Below are 17215 nucleotides of genomic sequence, written 5' to 3' on the forward strand. Positions count from 1 at the left end.
TCAATTCAATATTATATGAATGAGTATCTCCAAGCACAATAATCCAACACTGCATCACCTCTTCAGCAAAGAATCAGAACTGAAAGAGTGAAAACTCAAGACACTTTTTCAGAGCCTCTGAGAATTGGGTCAAGACAGTTAAAGGCACAGTCTGCGATTCGGTTCCTTTTTACCTTTTAGCCTACCCTTCAGAAAACTTCCCCTCACAGTTGTCAAGCTGTCCTCTGGTGTTTATGCACAGCCCTAGCTCTGACCGAGCCATGAACAACCTCAGCCAATCAACACACTGCTTCAAGAGCACAAAAGTTAGGCATGACATTTGATTGTCTCTCAGAGATTTCTCATTCTCTGAAAGTATTTATTTATTTATTTCATTAGGTTGCGTAATCCTCCTACTCTTGTGTGATGAGTTCTAGAACGTCATGCCACTGGTTCATATGCCAAACGGGACATTAGTTAGGCTGTAGACGGTTCATGTAGTTTATGGACATTGCATAACCGGGCGTCCAGGAAGCTCTATGCATAAAACCAGCCTAATGTTTCCATTTTGGAGACCAGAGAGGATGGCGTGGGGATGAGGAATTGATGAGCAGTGGGCCCGATGGGTGTCTGTCCGACCGCAGCCGTAGAATCTGCTACACTCAAGGTGGGCAAGTCTAAGAGCTTCAATGGGAGTTGCCATGTCTGGTAGTCTTAGAGGAGGGTTATGTCAGTGCGATCCTGGAGGAACGCTTGCTTCCGCTCCGTGAGTGAGCTCAGGCTGCTGTTGGGGACATGCGGAGAATGTTAAGGAATTTCTTCTTCTTTGCTGCAAAGCCAATTATCTGTGATGTTGAAGGAGCAGTGAAGAATGTGGGCCATTTACAGCTCTTTGCTTTCAGTAAACACGTGGCTGGACTGCTGTTTTTAATGTGTTCCCTGAACTTTGACCTTTGACTGGTAAACTGTTGAAGGGCGGAATTGGCGTGCAGGTCACTGGTCAAAGTCATGGGTGTAAAAGTTGTGATAAAAGCAATACTGAGCGCAGTGAGAAAGGGCTTTCGTGTAAAAAGGGCTTTATCTGTAAAGGCAGTATGCACTGTGCTCCCTACTGGGTTCAGAGCAAAATAGTAGTCAAGGTGAACTTTGACCCTGGTGTGTGGGAGAACTTGCAGAGCAGCATGCTTTAACCGTTCTTGTGCCATTGAAAATAATAATAGTGGGTTTCAGAGCGAGGCGGTGCTGTTGTGTTGTATGTGAAGGCCGTGTAACCATATTTGGTAAATGTAGGTTTGTGTGTGTGATGGAGTATGTTTTTTAGAATCAAGCTTAGACGCGTAAATTCAAACACACACACACACCAGTACACAGACACACATAGCCATTCAAATGCACAAACACACAGCCATTCAAACACACAGCCATTCAAACACACAGCCATTCAAACACACAGCCATTTGAAGACACAGAGACTGTACGGCTAGTTCGCACAGGAAGCTGACAGGAAGTGACTCCCTCATAAGCATGGGCAGTTCGCGACTGATTCGGTCAGAAAGAACGAATCCCGAAGGTGAACGACGAGAACTGATTCCCAAAACAAGAGAACTGGTTATTTCTTAACATACAAAAATATGGTCATGTAATAAAAGATACTGAGTCTAAAACGTGAATGAGCGTACTACAGCAGGTAGCAGCCGCGTTGCCATGGGTAAACAAATGATAGGCCTGGCTTTACTTACGTGCCTGCCTGCCAGCGCTAGAACTTGGATGACGCCATTTGATTCTTACTGCATTCCATTCAGTATATTTATGAAAAAAGGCACGTATGTGCTTAATATTATCCTTGATATTTACATAAATGATGTTACAGACCATATGTCAACCAGATATGGCGTTCTAAAGGATATTTGACTTAAGACAACCGAGACGGTGTTCTAAAGCATATTTTGACTTAGGGAACTGAAGGAACTGAAAGAACGAATCAAACGAACGATTTGTGAAGGTGAAGGGAACTGAAAGAACTGATTCCCGGAATAGAATCATTTGGCCCATGCCTACTCCCTCACCATCTCATGCACCCTCTCTCTCCCCCTCTCTCTGTCTGTTTGTCTCTCTCTCTGTCTCTCACTTTCTCCTCCCTCCTCGGCTGTCCAGTTAGCTCTCTCTGTCTCTCCCCCTCCTGTTCCTCTTGCCTCTCTGTGTTTCCATGAGGTTACACAAACATAAAGCCGATGGTCTAAAGCAGGACTGTGGCTTTGTGTGCTGACCTAGGCTTCAGGGAACATAGGCTTTGATGAACATGCCGCTAAACAAACATCATGGCCCCTACAACTCACATACACACACACATACACACAGACCCCACCAGTCAGCCCACTGGAGGCACACCTGTGCCTTTGTTTTGTGTAAACCAGAGAGGAGGTGCATGGAATGCTTTATAGAGATGCACAGGGAACACTTTATAGAGATGCACAGGGGATGCTTTATAGAGATGCACAGGGAACACTTTATAGAGATGCACAGGGGATGCTTTAGTCAAAAGTCAAAGTCTGCTTTATTGTCAATTTCTTCACATGCCAAGACATACAAAGAGATCGAAATCTCACTATCCCACGGTGGAGACGAGACATAATTTTACCAATTAAGTCCACAGATAAACATAACATTCAAGTAAACAATAAAAAGTAAATAAGAAGGCACATACAATAAATAAATAAGAGCAGCAAAATTGGGTTGAAATTGTGCATAGACAGTCAATATAGTAGTGCAAAGTCAGGCCAATAAATGGCTGAGGTAGTTCTGTTTGACCTAAGTAAGCAAGTGGCATAGTGGTGCAAGTTATGTAAGAGCAGCAGAAGTTTGTTGTGTTTTCAGGACAACAGGACAACAACAACCAAGTTGCAAAGTGTACAAGTGGAGTAGTGCATCTCTATAAAGCGTCCCCTGTGCATCTCTATAAAGTGTTTCCTGTGCATCTCTATAAACACTTTACAGGGAACACTTTATAGAGATGCACAGGGGAGATTTTATAGAGGTGCACAGGGGACGCTTTATAGAGCTGCACAGGGGACGCTTTATAGAGCTGCACAGGGAACGCTTTATAGAGCTGCACAGGGAACACTTTATAGAGATGCACAGGGACATAGAAAATATGCTGAATTATTAAATTATATGTTGAAATTTTCGTGAACTGCCATGCAAACTTGAAAAAATGTTGATGCCTGTTTTGTTCACGCGTCATATTTAAATAAGATTTCATTCATATCTCAAGAGCTGTCAAACATTACCTCATCATCAGGGTGAACAAGTGGGAATCCATCCTGGTCATGATATTTTAAGGCTTTGGTATTTTTAAATATTCTCTGCAATTTGTGTGTAACAATGGTCTGTTTATTGTAGCCTATGAGGTGCTGCTTCGCCGCATCATCAGTAACTGACGTCTCTTAAAAGTGATGTGAGTGAGCAGAACATCTCATATCTGTCTCTCCTTGATTCCTCCAACCTCCTTACATTCCTTCCGCGTTTCCTTCACAAATTTAATTAGAAAGAGGGGTTAGGACGGAAGGATAGGAAGGAAGGGAGGATTGACAAATAGAGGGATGATATGCACCCATCCAGATGTACAAGGGACGCTTTGTAAAGATGCACAGGGGACGTTTCCAGAGTGAGTTATCTGTGCCCCCCTCTCTCCGGGTTTAGTTTCCAGAGGGAGTTATCTCTGCCCCCTCTCTGGGTTTAGTTTCCAGAGTGAGTTATCTGTGCCCTCTCTCTGGGTTAAAGTGAGTTATCTCTGCCCTCTCTCTCTGAGTTCAGTTTCCAGAGTGAGTTATCTGTGCACCTATCTCTGGGTTTAGTTTCCAGAGGGAGTCATCTCTGCCCTCTTTCTCTGGGTTTAGTTTCCAGGTCTGAGTTCAGTTTCCAGAGTGAGTTATCTCTGCCCCTCTCTCTGGGTTTAGTTTCCAGAGTGAGTTATCTCTGCCCTCTCTCTGGGTTAAAGTGAGTTATCTCTGCCCTCTCTCTAAGTTCAGTTTCCAGAGTGAGTTATCTCTGCCCTCTCCCTCTGGGTTTAGTTTCCAGCTCTCTGGGTTTAGTTTCCAGAGTGAGTTATCTCTGCCCTCTCTCTGGGTTAAAGTGAGTTATCTCTGCCCTCTCTCTGGGTTCAGTTTCCAGAGTTAGTTATCTCTGCCCTCTCCCTCTGGGTTTAGTTTCCAGCTCTCTGGGTTTTAGTTTCTGGGTTTAGTTTCCAGCTCTCTGGGTTTAGTTTAAAAGTGAGTTATCTCTGCCCTCTCTCTGGGTTCAGTTTCCAGAGTGAGTTATCTCTGCCCTCTCCCTCTGGGTTTAGTTTCCAGAGTGTTATCTCTGCCCTCTCCCTCTGGGTTTAGTTTCCAGCTCTCTGGGTTTAGTTTCCAGAGTGAGTTATCTGTGCCCTCTCTCTGGGTTAAAGTGAGTTATCTCTGCCCTCTCCCTCTGGGTTTAGTTTCCAGAGGGAGTCATCTCTGCCCTCTTTCTCTGGGTTTAGTTTCCAGGTTGAGTTTTCTGTGCCCATCTCTCTGGGTTCAGTTTCCAGAGTCAGTTATCTCTGCCCTCTCTCTGGGTTAAAGTGAGTTATCTCTGCCCTCTCTCTGGGTTCAGTTTCCAGAGTGAGTTATCTCTGCCCTCTCCCTCTGGGTTTTGAGTTTCTCTGCCCTCTCCCCTCTGGGTTAAAAGTGTTATCTCTGCCCTCTCCCTCTGGGTTTAGTTTCCAGCTCTCTGGGTTTAGTTTCCAGGTTGAGTTATCTGTGCCCTCTCTCTGGGTTAAAGTGAGTTATCTCTGCCCTCTCTCTGGGTTCAGTTTCCAGAGTGAGTTATCTCTGCCCTCTCCCTCTGGGTTCAGTTTCCAGAGTGAGTTATCTCTGCCCTCTCCCTCTGGGTTCAGTTTCCCTCTCCCTCTCCCTCTGGGTTTTAGTTTCCAGTTTATCTCAGCTCTCTGGGTTTAGTTTCCAGCTCTCTGGGTTTAGTTTCAGTGTGAGTTATCTCTACCCTCTCTCTGGGTTAAAGTGAGTTATCTCTGCCCTCTCTCTGGGTTCAGTTTCCAGAGTTAGTTATCTCTGCCCTCTCCCTCTGGGTTTAGTTTCCAGCTCTCTGGGTTTAGTTTCCAGAGTGAGTTATCTGTGCCCTCTCTCTGGGTTAAAGTGAGTTATCTCTGCCCTCTCCCTCTGGGTTTAGTTTCCAGAGGGAGTCATCTCTGCCCTCTTTCTCTGGGTTTAGTTTCCAGGTTGAGTTTTCTGTGCCCATCTCTGGGTTCAGTTTCCAGAGTGAGTTATCTCTGCCCTCTCCCTCTGGGTTAAAGTGAGTTATCTCTGCCCTCTCTCTCTGGGTTCAGTTTCCAGAGTGAGTTATCTCTGCCCTCTCCCTCTGGGTTAAAGTGAGTTATCTCTGCCCTCTCCCTCTGGGTTAAAGTGAGTTATCTCTGCCCTCTCCCTCTGGGTTCAGTTTCCAGCTCTCTGGGTTTAGTTTCCAGGTTGAGTTATCTGTGCCCTCTCTCTGGGTTAAAGTGAGTTATCTCTGCCCTCTCTCTGGGTTTAGTTTCAGAGTTGAGTTATCTGTGCCCTCTCTCTGGGTTCAGTTTCCAGAGTGAGTTATCTCTGCCCTCTCCCTCTGGGTTCAGTTTCCAGAGTGAGTTATCTCTGCCCTCTCCCTCTGGGTTCAGTTTCCAGCTCTCTGGGTTTAGTTTCCAGAGTTAGTTATCTGTGCCCTCTCTCTGGGTTAAAGTGAGTTATCTCTGCCCCCCATTCGCTCGCTCTGCCAGGGAATGTGTCCACTCGGCACTCCAGTGGGGTTTGGATGCGTAAGCAGGCGCTCAGCAGTGCGGGGTTCCAGGGCTGCAGCTGCGAAACATTAGTTCTCCGAAACTGCTCTCTGCTGAAGGAACGAATCAGATTCACTTCAGATGAGACCCACGAGGACGATAAAGGATCGTAAAAAAATCAGAGAAAACCTCAGGTCTGGAAAATCTGAACAACTCTCCCCAACAAGTGAGCGAGTGGGGAGTGGAAGACGAGAGAGGAGAAGCGTAGAAAAGAAAGAAGGGGGGGCGGGTCACAAAAGGGCCACTGTGCATCTCGTACACCTCTCACACACACACACACACACACACACACACACACACACACCTTATGCACTCCTCACACACACATACACCTTATGCACTCACACGCACATTATGCACTCCACACACACACACACCTACATACCCCTCACACACACAATAAAAGATGAAGGATGAGTGTTTGGATCCTAGTGCTGTTTTTTCCCCCTACTTTCAGTAAAGTGTTGTTTTCAGACAGTATGGTGTGTGTTGTGTGTGTGTGTGTTAAAAATGATTTGTTTGCCCCCTGCAGAGCCAGCAGTAGATGTGTGGACTGTGGTGTGTGTGTGTGTGTGTTAATAATGATTTGTTCGCCCTTGCAGAGGCAGCAGTAGATGTGTGGGCTGTGGTGTGTCCAGCATGAAGAGAGCGGGGCGGCCGGCCGTCTCTAAGGCTCCCGCCACCAGCCCTGCCGCCAAAGGCCCTGCTAAGTCTTCCAGCTCCACTCCTGCTGCTGCTGCTGCTGCTGCTCCTGCCACGGCTACTCTGGACAAGGTGCTCACTCACTCACTCACTCCTCACTCACTCACTCACTCACTCACCAGTGTTTCCCCTAGAAAATTTTCCAGCAGCGGTGCTGTTGATCGTAGGAAGCCACCACCCCCCCCCCCACAAAAAAAAAAAAATTGAAAAATGACTCCTTAAATGGTGACTTCTGGTGGATTTTGTGAAAGAAATGGACAGATTGAGTTACAAATTATGACATAACCATCAACACAAGCATTTACAAAGCATGATTATTGCAGTACTTGAACAGGATTATTCATGTTTTTCTTTCACCTTTTTCCTTTACATTATTAGTAATTAGCCACTGTACAACTGTACACTGTAGGCCACTGTACAAACTATTACTACTTAGAATATACAGCGCTGTGCATCAGTTAAGACATTTATTTATATAATAACATTTATTTATTAACGATACATGATGCATTAAAAAATAATTGATGTCCTATTTTTTTTTTTTTAATTAAGGCATTAAGACAAAAGGCAAAAGATGTTTTTTATTCCTCCCATTAGTCAATTTCAGCATGGGTGTCTTAACTTTTGCACAGCACTGTATAAACTATAAGACTTCTCTTTCATGTCATTACACTGTATTGGTGCTGTGCAAGTCGAATTGAGTGCCTGTCACTTTAATGCCGTGACGGCCAGTGAGGCTTGCTTGATTCTCACGGTTTTAAGCTAACTTAGTAGCGTTGTTGTGCATGGTGCATAAGAATATGTGGATGAAATGAATTATGTTTTCCATGTCATTTGGTAAAATAAATGCTCAAAAACTCGATGAAAATCTATCTTGGATTATAGGAGATAAGTGTCTTGTATCATTTCTATAATTTTGGTGAGCTCTACAGGAATTACAAACTATCTCCAGATGTAAATGGTTGCGTATCCTATTACTCAAATTCAATTGAACCCACCAATAGGCTAGCTAGACCTTAGTTTCACAGCCTAGGTATGTTAGCAACACAGGGCTTGAAAGCATTGCCTGTATCACAAACAAAAACGAAACACTGCGTGGAAATTATCAGGAAATAGGCTACTGAAGGTAGGGGAGAGCTATCTATCTAATTTGTGTTTAATTTAACCTTAAACATAAACACAAAAAAGCATGATCTCCTGTGGAATACCTGACTGCGCCTTCAACGTTAGCCTACTATTATTTGTTGACATCAAACCTGAACGAACGGCAGCTGTTCCTGAAGTTCACTTGCATGTTTTTTTTTTTTTTTTTTTTTAATTGGCCAACTTTTTTGCAGTGGCGCTTGAATTCCAGGAGCGGCGCTGCGCCGCTGATGAATACATTGTAGGGGAAACACTGCTCACTCACTCACACACTCACGCACGCACAAACACACACACACGTACACACACACACACACACACACACACACACACGGCTGGACAACCACTCCCAAGCTATGGTCAGAATGATCACTTATGAACTCAATAATGAGTGAGCGAGCGAGCAAGGGAACAGGTGTAAAATGTGAACACATTGTGTTAGGCAGGTGCAGGTGAGAAGATGCAGGGTAAAGCACTAAAGCACCTAGGCATTTATAGCGACTGTTGCAAAAAGCTACCTGGTTATAATATCAACCTCTCAACCACTGCTAACTCTGCATAATCATCAAGCATCAAACCCTCACAGTGAACAAGGCTTCATCAGTCACAGCATGGACACGAGGGAAGTAGCTACTCTTTCCCTATAGAAAGAACTGGGGAAGGGTTTGTGACGCTGCCAAAAATCTATAAACCCCCAAAAATCATTTTGCCAACACAGTCTAGTGTACTGTATGCAAAGTGTGCGAGGGATGTACGGTAGCTTTTCCAGTTGTTGTTGGGGTATGCTTACGTTGTGTGTTGTGTGTTGTTGTCCAGGCGAAGAGTCCTGATGATCTGTCGGCACCCATGGCAGGGGGCGCTCCAGCAGCTAACGGCACCGTTGCCAAGGTGAAGAAGAGCAGCGGTGCTCTCCCGGCCGCATCAGGGAGCAACGCCGAGAACAAGGCCAAAGCCCAACCCGGTACACACACACACACACACACACACTAGGTACATTTTCACACCAGGTACATTTCATTCTGTGTGAATGTTGCAGAGTTGTTCCATCAGGTTGTGTTCGCAGGAGTGTGTTAACTCCATCAGGTTGTGTTAGCAGGAGTGTGTTAACTCCATCAGGTTGTGTTTGCAGGAGTGTGTGTTTGCAGGAGTGTGTTAACTCCATCAGGTTGTGTTTGCAAGAGTGTGTGTTAGCAGGAGTGTGTGTTAGCAGGAGTGTGTGTTAGCAGGAGTGTGTGTTAGCAGGAGTGTGTGTTAGCAGGAGTGTGTGTTAGCAGGAGTGTGTGTTAGCAGGATTGTGTTAACTCCATCAGGTTGTGTGTGCAGGAGTGTGTGTGTGCAGGAGTGTGTTAACTCCATCAGGTTGTGTTTGCAGTAGTGTGTGTTTGCAGGAGTGTGTGTGTTTGCAGGAGTGTGTGTGTTTGCAGGAGTGTGTGTGTTTGCAGGAGTGTGTGTGTGTGCAGGAGTGTGTTAACTCAGTCTTGGTGGTTCTCTCCTCCTCAGGTTCTTCCCGACGGGCCTCCTCCTCCGCCTCCAAGGAGCCCGGCTCGACTTCGAGCCGGACTCACGGACCTCACGCAGCGCCCAGGGAGGGAAAGACGGGCTGGTGGGCGGATGGGGCCCAGCCTTAGCACCAAGGGCCCCAGACCCTAGCGGCGGGCCTTGAGGGCCGCATGAGCAAGTCCAAGTCGGACGGTCAGCTGAGCGAGCGATCGGCGCTGGAGACGCGCGTGAAGGACCTCCTGGGCGTGGCCCGGGGGAAGGACGTGGAGATCCTGCAGCTGCGGAGTGAGCTGAAGGAGCTGCGTCTGCAGCTGGGCCTCCCCGAGGAGGAGGAGGAAGAGGAGGAGGAGCAGGAGGAGGAGACTACGCCGACGCCGCAGCAGCAGAGGGAGGCGCAGGCCGCCATCAGCGCCGCTGACGTGGAGTCCACGCTGCTCCTCTTGCAAGAGCAGAACCGAGCCATCCGGAGCGAGCTCAACCTGCTGAAGAGCGAGAACCGCATGCTGAAGGACCGACTCAACGCCCTGGGGTTCTCCTTGGAGCAACGCCTGGACGGCGGAGGGGGCAGCAGGGTCCCCTCGGTCGACGCTCTCGGCTTCACGCTGGACGGCGCCGACAAGCTGTTCCACTACCCCTCCCTCAGCCCTGACCCCGCCTCCTCGGGCAGTGGCGGTGCCGGATTGGCCTCTTCTGCGGAAGGCTCCGCCCCGGGCTCCATGGAGGACCTGCTAACAGGCCAACAGCGAAGTGGCTCCGTGGACAACCTGGACAGCGAGTCCAGCGAGGTCTCAGAACCATCCCATATAATACCACCCTACACAGCATTCTATCTCAAAACCACCCTACACAGCATTCTATACCAGAACCATCCTATATAACACATCCTTTTTATACAGTCTATGAACATCATCTCCACACAACATTCTATCTCAAAACCATCCCATATAATACCACCAAAGCCATTCTATAGAAACCATTCTATATAACACAACAGCGTTCCATACCATCACCACTACCCCAAACAACATTCAGACCAATCCCATACCCCCCCAAATCAGTATCCTAATAGGAAAATATCAACTTTTATCAACAGCTTTGGGAAATTGCACTAAAAGTGTGTGTGTGTGTGGTAGGTGTATCAGGGGGTCACGTCCAGTGATGATGCCCTGGATGCGCCATCAGGCTCGTCGTCGTCCTCTGAGTCGGAGGGTGCCTCGGGGCCGGAACGCTCGCGGAAGGGCAGTAGTGGCGGCAGCGAGGTGTCCGTGGCCTGCCTGACGGAGCGCATCCACCAGATGGAAGAGAACCAGCACAGCACCTCCGAGGAGCTACAGGCCACCCTGCAGGAGCTCGCCGACCTGCAGCAGATCACGCAGGAGCTCAACGGAGAGAATGAGCGCCTCGGCGAGGAGAAGGTGGGCCACCGCAGAGTGCAGGAAGTTCATTGTGCAGGAAGTTCATTGTGCAGGAAGTTCATAGTGCAGGAAGTTCCCATGGGGTTAGCCTTTTTGCTACCACGCTGCAAGTTCACAGGTTCAAGTCCCGTCCAGTGTGGAGCTGAACTGCACAGTCAACACAGCTTTACCCCACAAAATACAGGGCACAGAAGAACTATAGAATAGTTAATACAGGGCTATAACACAGGAGAACTACAGAATACACTGTAGTTAAATACAGGACAATAACACAGAAGAAATACAGAATAGTTAAATACAGGGCAATAACACAGAAGAACTACAGAATAGTTAAATACAGGACAATAACACAGGAGAACTACAGAATAGTTAAATACAGGACAATAACACAGAAGAACTACAGAATAGTTAAATACAGGACAATAACACAGGAGAACTACAGAATAGTTAAATACAGGACAATAACACAGGAGAACTACAGAATAGTTATGGGGTACACCCATCTGACATGTTCAGTCCCATACCAATACCTGAGCTTTGGGTATTGACCAATGCCAAGTTCTTATTGAATACTAGTTTAGCTGTGTGTTAGGTATGTATGTTATGGTGTGTGTGTGTGTGCACTCCTACGTCCCCTGAAGGCTGCTGTGTGTCTCCTGGTCTAGGTGTGTGTGTGTGTGTGCACTCCTGCGTCCCCTAAAGGCTGCTGTGTGTCTCCTGGTCTAGGTGTGTATGTGTGTGCACTCCTGCGTCCCCTAAAGGCTGCTGTGTGTCTCCTGGTCTAGGTGTGTGTGTGTGTGTGTGCACTCCTGCGTCCCCTAAAGGCTGCTGTGTGTCTCCTGGTCTAGGTGTGTGTGTGTGTGTGTGTGTGTGTGTGTGCCCCATGTCCCCCCCAAAGGCTGCTGTGTCTCCTGGTCTAGGTATGTGTGTGTGTGTGTGTGTGTGTGTGTGCACTCCTGCGTCCCCTAAAGGCTGCTGTGTGTCTCCTGGTCTAGGTGTGTGTGTGTGTGCACTCCTGCGTCCCCTAAAGGCTGCTGTGTGTCTCCTGGTCTAGGGTGTGTGTGTGTGTGCTCCCTCGTCCCCCCCCAGGCTGCTGTGTGTCTCCTGGTCTAGGTGTGTGTGTGTGTGTGCACTCCTGCGTCCCCTAAAGGCTGCTGTGTGTCTCCTGGTCTAGGTGTGTGTGTGCACTCCTACGTCCCCTAAAGGCTGCTGTGTGTCTCCTGGTCTAGGTGTGTGTGTGTGTGTGTGCACTCCTGCGTCCCCTAAAGGCTGCTGTGTGTCTCCTGGTCTAGGTGTGTGTGTGCACTCCTACGTCCCCTAAAGGCTGCTGTGTGTCTCCTGGTCTAGGTGTGTGTGTGTGTGTGTGCACTCCTGCGTCCCCTAAAGGCTGCTGTGTGTCTCCTAGTCTAGGTGTGTGTGTATGTGTGTGCACTCCTGCGTCCCCTAAAGGCTGCTGTGTGTCTCCTGGTCTAGGTGTGTGTGTGTGTGTGTGTGCGCACTCCTGCATCCCCTAAAGGCTGCTGTGTGTCTCCTGGTCTAGGTGTGTGTGTGTGCACTCCTGTGTCCCCTAAAGGCTGCTGTGTGTCTTTCTTGAATTTCCCTTGGGGATCAATAAAGTATCTATCTATCTATCTATCTATCTATCTATCTATCTCCTGGTCTAGGTGTGTGTGTGTGTGTGTTACATTACATTACATTACATTACATTTGGCTGACGCTTTTTAACCAAAGCGACTAACAACATGGTAAACAGTAAGTTTTAGAACAATTCTCACAATTTTAGGACAGTTTAAAAAAACATTAGAGTACAGTAAGAATAAGTGCGTCGGTGAGTGCTGTTTTTAACAGTTACTTGTCAGTTTAAAACGGCTGGTGAGTGCTAGGATCAGTAAGACTTGTTGTAAGTGTTGCTATGAGAGTAGATGTTCTCTAAAGAGCTGGGTCTTCAGGAGTTTTTTGAAGGTGGAAAAGGATGTCCCTGCCCTTGTAGGAACTGGCAGTGTGTTCCACCAACGAGGAACAACAGATGAGAAAAGTTTGGATTGGCTTGAGCGCATACCCGGTGGTAGAGCTAGACGTCGTTAGATCAGAGGAGCGCAGGCGGTCTGGAGGTAGTGTAAGTCTGTATGAGGGCATTCAAGTAGGTGGGAGCAGAGCCGGAGACTACTTTGTAGGCAAGCGTTAGAGACTTGAATTTGATGCGGGCCGCCATAGGTAGCCAGTGTAGCTGGATGAGCAGCGGGGTAACATGTGCCCTTTTGGGTTGGTTGTAGACCAGGCGCCCGCCCGCGTTCTGGATCATCTGAAGTGGTTTCACTGTGCAGGCTGGGAGACCTGTCAGGAGGGCATTGCAGTAGTCGAGTGGTAGAGATGACTATTGCCTGAACCAGAAGTTGGGTAGCATCTTGAGTCAAGTAAGTCCTGATTTTCCGTATGTTGTAGAGTGCAAAACGGCATGACCGGGCGATTGAGGCAACATAATCTGAGAAGTTTAGTTGGTTGTCAAGAACAACTCCTAGATTTCTTGCAGTTCTGGTCGGTGAAACAGACAGGGAGTCAAATTTGATGTTGATGTCGTGGTGTATGGTAGGTTTAGCTGGGATGACCAGCAGTTCAGTCTTTGAGAGGTTCAGCTGGAGGTGGTGTGCCTTCATCCATGTAGCTATGTCTGAAAGGCAATCCGAGATCGTGCTGAAATCAGGGGTCGTCCAGGTGGAAAGGACGGATAGAGCTGTGTGTCGCCTGCATAGCAGTGGTATGAGAAGCCGTCTTGAACGGATAATCTGTCCCAAGGAGGTGGTGTAGATAGCAAAGAGGAGGGGGCCAGCACTGAGCCCTGGGGACCCCTGTGGTGAGATGGTGAGATGCGGATAGCTGACCAAGCCATGATACGTTAAACGAAAGGCCCTGTGAGGTAGGATTCAAACCAGGAGAGAGCAGAACCGAGATTCCCATGTCAGCCCAGTATAGAGAAGGATACGGTGATTAACGTGTCAAAGGCAGCCGATAAGTCAAGCAGAATGAGTACTGATGACCGAAAGGTCGCCCTGGCTTCTTTTAAGGCTTCTGTTACAGACAGCAGAGCCGTTTCGCAGAGTGGCAGCTTTTGAACCCAGACTGATTTGGATCCAGAAGGTTGTTCTGTGAAAGGAAGTCAGAGACCTGTTTGGAGACTGCTTTCGTTCAATGCCTTTGGATAGGAAAGGCAATAGTGAGACAGGGCGGTAGTTCTCGACTTGAGCAGGGTTGAGAGAAGCTTTCTTAAGTAACGGTGTTACCCGGGCCATTTTGAACGCTGTTGGAAATGTGCCGGAGGTTAGCTTATAGGCATTGATCACATGTGTGATAGCTGGAGGCGATGGTGAACTGATGGACTGAAGTAGGCTCAGAGGGTATAGGGTCCAGCTTGAGCATGTGGTAGGGCGGCTGCATGTCAGGAGTCTGGACACTTCACTCGGAGAGAGGCGTGAATGCTGAAAAGATGTTCCAGCAGTCCCTAGAGGTTGTAGGAGTGCGGTATCTGAGTCAGATCGTTGAGTGGGCATGTAGAGAATTGACTGCTGATTGCCGCCACTTTGTTTGTAAAAAATGAGGCGAGGGTATCTGCAGTAAGGCTGGATGGAGGAGGAGCCAGCTGAGGGTTGAGTAGCGATTTGAAGGTTGAGAAAAGCTTTTCAGTGTCTGTAGCGCTGTTGATTTTGTCATGGTAGAAAGCAGTCTTAGCAGCAGTGATGCTGGCTGAGAAGGAGGTCAGGAGTGTCTGGTAGTTTTTGAGGTCGTCAGCTAGTTTGGATTTGTGCCATTTCCTCCGCGGCTCTGAGTTTGGTGCGCTCGATCGGAGGTATCATTTAGCCATGGATGAGAATGTTTGGATCGAGCTGGCCTTGTGGTAAGAGGGCACAGCTTCGTCTAGACACGAGGTCAGTGTGGGAGCAGAGCGAGTCAGTGGCTTCATTAACCTCCAGAGAGGAGAAGGTGTTGAGTGGAGAGGCAGGCCGGAGGCAACCACAGAGGAGAAGTCGTTGGGGACAGGTTCCGGATGTTGCGGCGAACGTGACCATCGGCTGAGGAGCCGGAGGCTGTTCTGACAGGCTGACGTTGAACTGGATGAAGAAGTGGTCAGAAAGATGGAGAGGTCACCATGAGGGTGTCTGTGCTGCAGTTCCAGTGAAGATCAAGTCAAGCTCTTTGCCAGTTTTGTGAGTCGGTGGGCTTTGAACCAGTTCGAGGTCAAAGGAGTGGACCAGGGCCAAAAAGTCCGCTGAGCCTGGGGCATCTAAGTGGATGTTCATATCACGAGAACAAGAAGCGGACAGTCATGCTCAGGGATGGAGGATAGCAGAGTGTCAAGTTCAATAAATAAAGTCGCCTAGTTGGCCTGGAGGGCGGTAGATGACCAGCACGTAGAGTTTTGCTGGGGGCGATCACTGTGATGGCATGGAATTGAATGAGACATATTTGTTTGAAGGCAGTAGCGGGGTGAATTTCCATTTGTTGGAGATCAGCAGGCCCGTCCTGCCTCCTCGTCCAGATAGGCGAGGGTGTGGGATAGTGTAAGGTTAGTGGAGAGTGCAGCGGGGGTGGCAGTGTTCTCTGGTTTGATCAAGTCTCAGTGAGAGCAAGGAGTTCCAATGAAAGGTGGTTGGCATAGCCAGCTATGAAGTCGGGTTTGTTGACTGCGGATTGACAGTTCCACAAGCCCATGGAGAAGGAGGTTTCTGTCGGTGAGGACCGTTTAAGTTCCTGGAGGTGAAGGGATTTCTGCCCCTTTGGCATGATGCCGTTTCTGCAATGGCGGTGATAACAGATATGGTGGAACGGGCACATTTTGCCTTTTGTCGGTGCACTTGCACAGGTAAACTTGCTTGTCTTGACCGCGTCCATCTTAAACGAGGCTGGCTGAAACGAGGGCTGCCGCTTATGCTGACGCTTCAGCAGCAGCCACTACTTTTTATTCTGCTAGGAATTGCATGCAGCTGTCCTCCTGTCTCACTAATGATGCATCAGCGTAGACCGCCCTCTGACGTTCGCACAGCTTAGATTGTTCAAAAGGGTGTTAATTACTGTCAACTGAAAGTCCGCTTCACACACACCGACCCGAAACTCACAGTTTCAAGTAGCCTCCTCCCTCAGCTGTTCCCAAACTTCCAGAGTCCAATTCTAACAATTGGAGAGGATTTGGCCAGTAGTAGCCTATGTGTTCTTGCTTTCTCTCTCCCAACTCACTGCAGTTGTTGTCTGTGTGTGTGTGTGTGTGTGTGCACTCCTGCATCCCCTAAAGGCTGCTGTGTGTCTCCTGGTCTAGGTGTGTGTGTGTGTGTGTGCACTCCTGCGTCCCCTAAAGGCTGCTGTGTGTCTCCTGGTCTAGGTGTGTGTGTGTGTGTGTGTGTGTGCACTCCTACGTCCCCTAAAGGCTGCTGTGTGTCTCCTGGTCTAGGTGTGTGTGTGTGTGTGTGTGTGCGCACTCCTGCGTCCCTTAAAGGCTGCTGTGTGTCTTTCTTGAATTTCCCCTGGGGATCAATAAAGTATCTATCTATCTATCTATCTATCTATCTATCTCCTGGTCTAGGTGTGTGTGTGTGTGTGTGTGTGCGCACTCCTGCGTCCCCTAAAGGCTGCTGTGTGTCTCCTGGTCTAGGTGTGTGTGTGCACTCCTGCGTCCCCTAAAGGCTGCTGTGTGTCTCCTGGTCTAGGTGCTGCTGATGGACTCGTTGTGCCAGCAGAGTGATAAGCTGGAGTCATGCGGCCGTCAGATTGAGTACCTGCGCTCCCTGCTGGACGAGCACTGCGTGGTGTACTCGGTGGACGAGGACATCAAGAGCGGGCGCTACATGGAGCTGGAGCAGCGGTACGTGGAGAACGCGGAGAACGCCCGCTTCGAGCGCGAGCAGCTGCTCGGCGTGCAGCAGCACCTCAGCAACACGCTCAAGATGGCCGAACAGGACAACGCAGAGGCCCAGGGCGTTATACAGGTGAGCTTACGCTAGTACTGACATCAGGTCAGTTGGTCAGTTAGTTACTGACAACTCATGATTTAGAACTCAAAACATCCTGCACGGGAGCTCACGCTAGCACTAACAGCAGGTCAGTTAGTTACTGACAACTCATGATTTATAACAGGGGTTTTCAACCAGTGGTCCATGAGGACTTTGCTAGCGGTCCGTGATCATGGATTCAGTAATGTAGTTTCAATGTGGGAATTAGTATTTTTAGTGCTGGTCCTGGGGTTGAGTAATTAGTCAGAATGGTGGTCCCTAGTCGACAATCAGTTGAAAACCTCACCTGTAGGATGCTTTAAGTTCTAAATCAGGGGTTATCACTGACGCCATCATGCAGTCGCTCAAACAGGTCAGTTAAGTACATATAACTCATACAGAGGCATAGGTGTATAATTATCCATAATTTGTTATATCAGTGGGGCAGCCGTGGCCTACTGGTTAGCGCTTTGGACTTGTAACCGGAACCGCTGTAGCAGGCAGCCCACTGCGTCGGGATTAGTGTGTGCTTCACCTCACTGAGTGTTTACTGTGTGCTGAGTGTGTTTCACTAATTCACGGATTAGGATGAATGCAGAGACCAAATTTCCCTCACGGGATCAAAAGAGTATATACCGGTATACATATCTCAA

General features: G+C 48.3%; 1 protein-coding gene across 1 annotated transcript in view; it reads left to right on the forward strand.

Moving 5' to 3' along the window:
* Window positions 1–17215, forward strand: part of specc1la (sperm antigen with calponin homology and coiled-coil domains 1-like a) — a 40137-nt gene that overhangs the window by 1596 nt on the left and 21326 nt on the right. The window contains exons 2-7 of the mRNA XM_048244542.1: window positions 6430–6601; window positions 8489–8633; window positions 9173–9271; window positions 9323–9957; window positions 10306–10587; window positions 16281–16559. Of these exons, the coding sequence (XP_048100499.1) occupies window positions 6467–6601; window positions 8489–8633; window positions 9173–9271; window positions 9323–9957; window positions 10306–10587; window positions 16281–16559 (1575 nt within the window). The 5' untranslated portion in view covers window positions 6430–6466. The remainder of the gene's footprint in view (window positions 1–6429; window positions 6602–8488; window positions 8634–9172; window positions 9272–9322; window positions 9958–10305; window positions 10588–16280; window positions 16560–17215) is intronic.

This window comes from Alosa alosa, chromosome 5 (genome assembly GCF_017589495.1).
Source record: "Alosa alosa isolate M-15738 ecotype Scorff River chromosome 5, AALO_Geno_1.1, whole genome shotgun sequence".
In the NCBI taxonomy this organism is placed as follows: Eukaryota; Metazoa; Chordata; class Actinopteri; order Clupeiformes; family Clupeidae; genus Alosa; species Alosa alosa.